Source organism: Chelonoidis abingdonii, chromosome 9 (assembly GCF_003597395.2).
Source record: "Chelonoidis abingdonii isolate Lonesome George chromosome 9, CheloAbing_2.0, whole genome shotgun sequence".
Lineage (NCBI taxonomy): Eukaryota > Metazoa > Chordata > Testudines > Testudinidae > Chelonoidis > Chelonoidis abingdonii.
In genome coordinates, this window is record NC_133777.1 from 60,553,160 (window position 1) to 60,563,237 (window position 10,078).

The window sequence follows — 10,078 nt, forward strand, 5'->3', positions numbered from 1 at the left end:
TTGCAGCATGAGATTGCATTAAACTTATAACCCTTGTCAGGAAAAAACCATATGTTTTAAATAAAAACTATTTCTGGAAAAAGTTTCTTCTAGAAAGTTACAGGATGAGTATTCTTGCATAAATAGCCAGGAATTAAGTTTGTAGCTTCTCAGCATAACAGCAGTTGGAAATTCTACTATGTAACATTTTATTTCATTGCTGTACAGATTAACCTGAGACTTCTCTCTTCTTTTCTCCCCTAGCAAAACTGTACAATCTAAGGTGGATTGCATTTTGGTAAGTAGAACTTTAAGATTTTCCAAATATTAAAAAGTGTTCTAAGACCACTATGGATGGCTGATGGGAATAGCAGTGATTATGGAGCCCTTCATCACTATGCACCACTGGAAATATTAACCTGGGGTAGTGACATAAGGTAGTTGCCATCTGTCAGCTGTTCAGTGGCCTATGAGAAGTGAATTGAGTGATCTCAGTTCAGTTTTCAGTGGACACATGCCTACTTCACAGGAGTCAGCTTCAAGATTGGTACAGATTGATGATGCCCTGGCTAGTAATATCACTGGGTGATGCCCATACCATCCAATAATTTCATCTGTAGGGCTAGTCAGTCAGGCTAGATCAGTGGTTTTCAAACTTTTTTCATTTGCGGCCCACTAAAAAATTTCAAATGGAGGTGTGGACCTCTTTGGAAATCTTAGCGGACCCTTTTGGAAATCTTAGACATAGTATGTGGACCGCCAGGGGTCTGTGGACCGCCAGGGGTCTGTGCACCTCAGGTTGAAAACTACTGCATCTTGCCATGGCAATAAGGGATATTTTGCACTGTTGCTTTCACAGGAGCTACTGATTTTTTTCTCCGGGTGCATTCAGTGTTTTACAGGGACATTTGCTGTCTTTAGGCCTGATCCTGCTAGGAGCTGAGTCTTCCACTCCAATTAGCCTCATAAGGTACTATGTACTTCACAGGATCAGGCCCCTTTACCAGCAGGGATTGTACCGTTACATTTGATTTATTACAATGGCTTGATTAATTTCAGTATGTCATCTTTTGCAAGGTCTTTGGGGCAGATACCATATTTTGGTTGTGTATCTGTATAGTGCTTAGCACAATAGGGACTGGGACTCCTAAGTGCTATCACAATATACATTATGATTTTATAAGATTCTTGTACATGTTTAAGCTTCAGGATAGACAAAGATTGCCTGTTCCAAGTTCCTTGAGCCCTAAAAGGTAAAAGAGTCAAACTAATCCAAAAATTGCCATAGCAAGCAGGGTGGATTGATTTAAATCAAAGCAGTTTAAATCACTCATTTTACTAATGATTTAAATCAGCATACTGGAAACGTTGTTTTAAATCATCACTTTTAATTGCGTATTGCCATTATACTGTTTCGTTATTTTCCTAAAAAAAGGGTTGATACTTGGTTAGTAATAGTGAAAATGTGTTGTTTTCCAACTAAATATAGTCTTTGCGTTAAATTGGTGTTTCTTTTTGGTAACTAGGAGTATACACTATGTATTTTATACATATTTGCTAAAGCAATTGTATAGCTTAATTTACATTTATCAGATGCTTAATGTTAACATTTTTTTATTATGTTAGAAAATGGTGAATGATGCATTTCTTATTTACTAGATGATACATTTTTTACTTGTGATTTGTGTAAAGTTCTATTTGGATGGAAATTGAAATGCAATTAAAATGTTTTTAATTAATGTAATTAATATTTTTAATTATATAAACCTACCTTAATTTGCTGGAAATGTAAGAAAAATTTACCAAAACAAGTTTTGCATTTGAAACTAACAGTAGTTTAATAATGTAGTGAATTGTAGTTAATGAATTGAATCAATTATTTCTGGCTACTGTGTCCTTCATGATTTTAGAACTAGAAATTCTCAAACTCTCACACTTAGGACTAGTCTACACTAGCAATGCTAAAGTGCTGCCGCGGCAGCGCTTTAATGTGCCTTGTGTGGTCGTGGCGCAGCGCTGAGAGGGAGCTCTCCCAGCACTCTAAAATAACAGCCTCCACAAGGGGTGTAGCTAGCAGCGCTAGTGCACTGTCTACACTGGCGCTTTACAGCACTGAAACTTGCTGCACTCTGGGGGGTGTTTTTTCACACCAGCGAGCAAGAAAGTTGCAGTGCTGTAAATTGCCAGTGTAGACAAGCCCTTAGTTTTGGAAGAGGAAAACATTTTCCTGCTTTTTCAACTTCTAAATGGTTTTTAACTTTGAGCTGGCTGAATAAACTGAAATGAAGAAAATAATCTCTGCACCTGCAGAAGGAGGCTACTGCTGTCAAAAGCGGGTTTAGCACTTGAACAGACTCTGATTCCAGGTTCATAGTCAATGACATCCACCAGTTCAGGGTTTAGCTTTCTTTAAAACTTGGCAGCAAATATGTACTACTTAATATTTTGTGTATTTACTTTAAATTATTCTGATACAATAATTTTATGCCTTAACATAGGTTATCGGTTTCAAATGTATTTTAAATAGGGTTAGTTTTAATAAATAAACCTGTATTTAATTTAAATGAAAAAATTTAATGAAAATACATCGACTTTTATCCATCCTGATAGCAAGCTAGTGGCTTCTCTCGACAGATATAGCCCATACATAAATATGACCTTCTCCATCCTGTGTCACTCCTGAAAAAACGAATCCATACCCTTCTGTAAACAATTCCACACCATTGTCAAGATCCCAAACATTCGCCCAGAGACCAGCTTTTCCGTATGCTTTATAGGCCTTGACTGCTTTGGGCAGAAGGGTGTATTTCTGAAGTTAGAGTCTTCAAAGTATGTCCTCTGATCAGCTCCCTCCCTTACATACGCAAGGAGCTCTGCTTAGAATGCCTGCACTGACTGCAGTTGAAGTAGTAGTTCACAGGGAGAGCCATCTTAGGAAGACAGATGCCAAGCCTTTAGGGCTCAAGGGGTATGTGTACACAGCAATAAAAAAACCCATGGCATCAAGTCTCAGAGCCAGGGTCAATTGACTCGGGCTGGCAGGGCTCAGGATGGTGTGGGTGGTAAAATTAGCAATGTAGATGCTTGGGTAGGAGCCTGGGTTCCACCCGAGCCTGAATGTCTACTCTGCAATTTTTAGGGTACCACTCGACCCCAAATGTGCCTGAGTCACCTGATCTGGGCTTGCCATGGCTGTGCCTTGTGTCTTTTATTGCTGTATAGACATACCCTAAATCAGAAACAGTTTATGCTCTAAATCAGTATAAATCCTACTTCCTTAATACTGTGATCTTGCACCTATGTTTAAGCCAGGAAGCATTCATTTTTATAGATTTGAGGGATAAAAAAGAGCGTTACGATCATTTAGTCTGACCCCCTGCATAAGAGGTCATGGAATTTCACCCAGAAATGAGTATTTAATAAAGTTATGGCTCAAGCTGCCCTATAGCTACCTTCATGTGGTATCTGTGTAGCCATATGGCTGAGCAAGCTAGGAACATTTTAAAGGTGAGTTGTCAAAGAATAACTTGGATTTCCAAAGTGTTTTTTCTGAGAATAAAGTTACCCTAATTTATGGTAGCTAAATGATATTTCTTTAAACTAAGCTGTATTTTTGTATCCATGTCCTTTCAAGGACCAGCTTCTGATCCAGTCTTGCCTACACTTAAAGGAATTCTTGGGTGCATTTGATATTCAGCCTGAGGATGAAAGTGGCCTCCTGCCTCCTTCTTCGTTAATGCCACCAATGGCAATTGCTCCCGTATTGCCTCTAAAGTAGGTTGAAGTTCATCCTTGAGCACAGGACCCTGATAGGGGAGGTCAGTGGCAGAAAGGCAAGTTGCAGCAGGTAGAAGCAAATATAATTAACTCTTTTCACAGTGCAAGATAGGGCAGAACTGCTTAAGCAGCAACAGAAGAAAAATATAGGAGTAAATCATTTGCTCTCTGTGCATTTACAAGAAAATGGTGTTAGCGCTGGAAACAGGTTTCATACTAATAGTCTTAGATTTAGGATTTTTAAGTGCAGATCATGGCTTGTCTAGCAACCACCAAGGGTAGTCAACATTTGGAGGGTGGGGGAATAACAGGCTGAGCAGCAAATCTCAGGGCCCAAGTCTGTAGACTCGGACTCCAAAATTTGCTTTTGTGGTGGTGGTGTTTTTTTTTTGCAGTGTGGACGTACACTAAATGTTTCCCTTCACTTGTTGGATGGGCTTTTGAATTATTCTGGTCAGCTGGACAATTTAGCCATTTTCCTAGGTAGAGCTTTAGCCTGTAATGCTAAAGAACAATCTCCACAACTTGATTTAGACTATCACAAGGGTTTCCTTATGCTCTGACCTTGCATTTCAAATGCTTCTCTGTCTGTCCTGCTAATGGGATCAGATCTTCATCCATAATGGAATGGTTCTGTCTTGGGTAATGTACCTTTGAGACAGGATACATAGTTAATGTAGTGCAGTCAGTTATAAATACAGCATAGCATTGTTCAGAAGGCTGGAATCAGAATAGGTTACAGGAAATAGAAGTGGTGAATACACCAACCACAACATGGAAACTCAGCTAGGAGATCTGTTCTTGCTATTGAAAGCTGTAAACTGTTGTGTGAGAGTCTGAGAATTCCCAAGCCCAATGAAATTAGAACATCGTTGCCTTTTAAAAATCCTTACGGGAGAGCTTGTGTTAGGAACTTCTCTCTGCAAGCCCATTCTCATCTCTACCTTCTCGGGGACAAAGGCTGTCTGCCGTATTTACTGATCTCACATTTCAGCTGTGTCTGCACTAAGGAGCCTGTGTCACCATAGCTATGTTTTTTCCACACCCCTCACTGACGTAGCTATGCCAATATCAGTTTAAAGTGTAGACCGAGCCTTAGTATGAACAGATTTATATGATTATCAGCAACTGACTCCATGCGATCTAGATTCTGTCAGATCTCTTCTCCCCTACACCCCCTCTACTTCCAAAGAGCCTAAAACCAAGCTTGTGGGCAGGTCTTTCCAGTCCACTTAAGTGTTCAGCCTTATATGTATGTAGTTTTCATGGTTTGTGCTTCCTCAAGAGACTTGCAGACTTCTTGGCACCATTTGAGTGCATAGTCCCATGAGGCAGATCCGTATCCTTTATCTTTTCAGTTTCTTTAATAACACCAAGGAGTGTTCAAGGGCAGTGCCATTTTGTCATAGCACTTTAATTGCTGACTGCAACAGAGAACATAAGAACAAGCCCTTTGAAGGAAAAACCACCATTTAGCAGTTTACCTTGATTCAGGTAACTGAATTTACAAGAAGTCTTTTTTCCTTAGTCACGTATGCTGTGAGAAGATGCTTCTGCCACCTTCATATCTATTTAATCTTGTCCAATTAGGTTTTGCTTTAAGGTTTCTAGCAAACACATTTTCATTGTAAGTAGAGACCAGGGCTGGTTCTAGGTTTTTTGCTGCCCCAAGCAAAAAAAATTTTGGCTCCCCCCCCACCCCAGCCCTGGGCTCCCTGCCGCACTCCCCTGCTGCCCTAGTGCTGGGCTCTCTCCTTTCTCCCCTACCAGTGCCCTCCCCCCACCTGCACTCCCCTGCCACCCCAGCCCTGGGCTCTCCCCTGCAACCTGCACCCTCCTGTTGTCCCAGCCCTGAGTCACTGATAACTCGCTCCCAGGGCAGGTCATTCAGCAGGAATTTTGCAGACAGGATTGGTTCCCATATGGTTACAGAACACAGACAGGATTGGTTCCCATATGGTTACAGAACTGCAGTAAAGTGGAACAATTTTCAGCTTGTGTGATTGGAGGATATCTGGATGCATATTATAAGACTGTCCTATATAAATGAGGAAAAGTTGAGATGCCTTTGTTATTTTTTTGTTCCATTCTTTGTTTCTATGGGGAATTTGCCAATGCAATATCACTGTCTTCATTTTAAACAAATAAACCTTAAAAAAAAAAAAAAAGGCCAATAGCTGTTGAAAATAGCAATTCCAGTCTTAAAAACCACTGGGAAGCATTTATTGCGTCTTCATTTCTTATCCTACTTTTTCTACAGCAAGTTACAGTAGGTCAGTATATTTGATTTGGGAGAATTGAAGTAACAGCTGCCCAAATTGAGCTTGAGCACTCCTGAATTTTGAGGGTGTTCAAATCTGGAAGGCAGGTGCTTGATTCCCTTTCTGAATATTATTAGCTAAATCTGGAAAGGAAAAGTCAATTTCTGTTTCCATGGCTCAGAAGTGGAAATCCTCCTACGTGCCTGGTACTGTAGCTAAATCTGCCAAAGTCCTCTAGCCAGAGCCTCCCCTCCCTTACTTTTCATTTTAAATTCTAATGGGATCCACGTACCTCCCTTGCTAGGCTTCAGATAGAGAGGGCACTGTCCATTTAGTCTACCCAATTCCTTCTTTGTAGGCTGCAAGGTGAGGTCACACCAGTATCCCTAATGCAGTCTGGGGAAGTCTTCTGAAGGGGATATCTGGTGCAAAGCCTTCTACTCCTTGGGCACACTTGTTCCCCATTCACAGTGCCACCCTTTCGACTCGCTGTATGGCTCAGCTACCTCACTCTCTACCCCTCCCTTTCCTGTTGATAGCTGCCAAGGGATTGCTGGGAAATGTAGTTCTTTCCCTGCTCGAGGGCTGGCTCTATAGGCAGGGAGTTAGGCAAGGAACTACAGCTCCGAGGGTCCTGTGGGCTCTCAGCTCCCATGCTGGACCCCAGCTGCTCCGTCGTTCTGCTTCTGCAGGGTTGTGAGAGAAGAGGAAGTGAGTTGTTTTTTTTTTAAAAAAAAAAGGACAGCCAGAATGACGCCCCCTGGAAATGTGCTGCCCCAAGCACCTGCTTGTTTTGCTGGTGCCTAGAGCTGGCCCTGGTAGAGACTCATATTATTTGCTATTTTTCAGCATCTACTTTATGGTAGCACCTAATCCTAGCCAGACACACAGCCCCAGTGTGTGGGACACTGTACAAACATGCAGGAAGACTAAGCTGCTGGGGGTAGGACCACGTAATTTAAGACAAGATGCAACAATTTAAGTTTAAGAGGACAGAGGATAACAGTAATAGCTTCATATAGTTATTTAGCCTTTTGTGTGTCTGTGTGTGTCTTGCTGCACTGTTTGCATCCTGACAGAGTGTCAGTTTTTGGAAGATCATAAGAAAATCATTCTGTGCTGTGCAAAGCAGAAGGGATAATTAGCAAGAATTGTGGGATAAACAGCCATTAAAGATTTATTGCAACATCTTTTAAACTGTAGTAAACATGTCTAGAAGTAGGTGCTCCCTTAGTGTGACATTGATTCTTATATTTATGTTGCCACATACTAAGTGAACTCCTGAACCTGATTATGTGGCTCACAGTTTGATCACTTAGCAAGAAGGTGAAGGTTCTTGGCCCTGCCCCTTATCTTTTAAAAGGAGGTGCTAATGAGAGGTGCTGGATTGATGGCAGTGATCACTGAAGTCCCTAATCTACAGAGGAGTTTGAGCATGGGTAGCAGCAGTACAAACCCTCTCCTCCCACTGAAGTGCTTCAGTCCTGTTCTACATAGCTATTGTCCTGTAGAGGAGAAAGGGACTTTCAGCTGTCCAGTATTTTACTGTATTATGATAGTGACTATCCCCTCCTCCAAATATTGGCATCTGCTGTTGGACTGAGACTACAGGTAAATTAACCAGAGGCCACCAGACAGCTTCAGATGGTAACAGTTTTGGTCAGTACTGATGGAGATTCAAATTTGGTTCTGTGTTGGGGGAGGAGGGAGAGTTGTTTTTAAAATGGAAATCTTGTGTAGCTGAAGGCTTTCTCTTCAGCAGGAAAAAGGTATGGTAAGTCCTAGTGAAGAAGGGGCAGTTGGTTGTTTTTACACAAATTAGCAGATCAAGACGAGGTATGGCTCCCTCATAGTCTTTAACTCTGCATTGCTATGGGGGAGCCTAGCTTTTATCTTGAACTGCTAGCTTGTGTTAAATTTTTTCTTAGTGAAAACATAGCTTTAGTAAAAACCACTTCATTGTGGTGTTTTAGTAGGTTCAGAGAAATTCGTCTGTGCAGTAACTTCACTGACCTCAAGGTGTTCTAATAATGGTCATGAAATCTTGGCTCTGAAGGTACACCTGAAGCCTGCTAAAATGCTGATCTGGTTGGTAGTATAAATGTGGTGAAATCTGAACCTGCTTCTGGATGATCTCCATGGACTGGAGAAGAGGGTAAAACTCAAGAAATTCTGGAACTGTTTGTTTGCAGGATTTACTATATGAAGAGCTAAATTAAAAACCTCTCTTTAGCCATTCAGCTATATTCTAAGAGCTTGAAGTGGGTCAGACGTGCTGTTTCTGTATTATACTTCACAATTGTGAGTCTTTTCTGGTCAGACAATTTTACAAAAGGAGTTAAAGGACACTGAAAAAGTAGATGGGGGGAAAATCTGTAGGCACAGAATTATCTTGCAGTTCACAGATATAATTTGCTGTTGATTTTTAGTATCCTTGATGTATTCTGCAAGAGTTATCTATCTGAGTGTTAGTGTTTGTTCAGAGCTTTGATGTATTACTTCTGAGCAAAAATGAATGATTTTACCATGTTGAAAGGTTGTATGATCTTTCACTACTCCAGAAAGGACTTTTAAGACAAGGGAAGCTAGACTGGTAATGTCAGGTGTGTTTCAAGCTTTGCTGCAGAGGCATTTTAGAAACCTCACACTTCTTTTGTTGAAGCATATAAGGTGTGAAAACTGATAGGAAGAGTCAAAAATAGCAATGTTTCAATGCGAGCACAAAGCTCTTCTTATAAGTCATAGTAAGTTTTGTGTTTTACCGACTTAATACAAGGCAAGTTCGTTCCTGCCTGAATTTTGCATGGCTCATGTTGATATGCATAGCATCAGAAATGTAGTTTATACAAGTGACACTTCCATCCTGAGACGCTGCATGTCAGTTTTGTTTACTTGCAGTTAGTTATTTTTAAAAACATCCGCTTTTAAAATAGTAACTGCTGTTTGGATGAACTCTTCCTTATTAGTAATCCTTCCTTCTCCCTCACCGCCACTGTCAGGGTTGAGTTACTAAGGAGCAGGATTATAAATCAGATGAATCTGCTCTGCCACGGTCTGAATTTGGTCAAGATTGAATGACGAGAGTAGAAGAGCAAATTATAGTCAATCAGTCATGAATGAATACGTATTCTAATGAAGTCTGACAATTTTAAAGCAAATCTGCCATTATATGCAAGTTTTATTACTGTTTTTACCAGCTGTAGTTTGGGAACTACATTCTTTTAATATTTTTTTTTTAAATCAGCGGGGCCACTCTGGTGGCCTGCTGGTAGCATATTTCCTTTTTCCAGATTTGAGATGACCTGATCCTGGAACTAAGTTATTTAAAAAAAAAAATATTCAAAACTTAAGGCTAAATTTTGAGTATACTCCCAAAGCATATAGCATCCTAAAAAGCCTGCTGCTGTGCTCAAATCCTTCAACCCATCCTCACCAAAAAGCCAGAAAAAAAATGGGCTATGATTCCACCTCCAGGTCTGGCAACAGGAAATCACTCAAGCTTTGCTTCTCTTTATTTCATTAAAAACCCTTAAAGGAACTACAGCCCTGCGTGTATCAGCAATTCTCATCTTTTGGCTCCTTACAACTCACAATTGACTTTTGCTCAAACCTACAGTAGCTGTTGGAACAAAAAAAGAGAGGAGGAGAGAGAGAGAGAGAGAGAGAGAACATGATCCTAGGCAAGTGCTGTTCTGGATCTGCCTGAAACTGAAGGAGCAAGACACAGCTCCACCCAGGAACAGATCAGGGTGGATGACACTCTGTGCAGATACATAGTGGAGCCTCCCATTTAATTTGCTTGCCAGGCATATTTTTCGTGCTTCTGTATAGTGGGGGAGTCACTTGTACAAATGAGAGGAAAAAATTCTAGACCTTGACATAGAAGCCATCTTCTGTCTCTTTACCAGGGCCCTTTTCTTTGTCTCTGCCTGGACTTTCTTAGGCCACGTCTACACTACGGGATAATATCAAATTAGCTAAAATCGGTTTTATAAAACTGATATTATAAATTCGATTTCATGCGGCCACACTAGGCACAGTAATTCGGCGTTGTGCGTCCA

General features: G+C 40.8%; 1 protein-coding gene across 1 annotated transcript in view; it reads left to right on the top strand.

Moving 5' to 3' along the window:
* The window catches only part of RFX7 (regulatory factor X7), a 108,278-nt gene that overhangs the window by 54,154 nt on the left and 44,046 nt on the right, over positions 1 to 10,078 (top strand). The window contains exon 2 of the mRNA XM_032777634.2: positions 244 to 277. Within this exon, the coding sequence (XP_032633525.1) occupies positions 244 to 277 (34 nt within the window). The remainder of the gene's footprint in view (positions 1 to 243; positions 278 to 10,078) is intronic.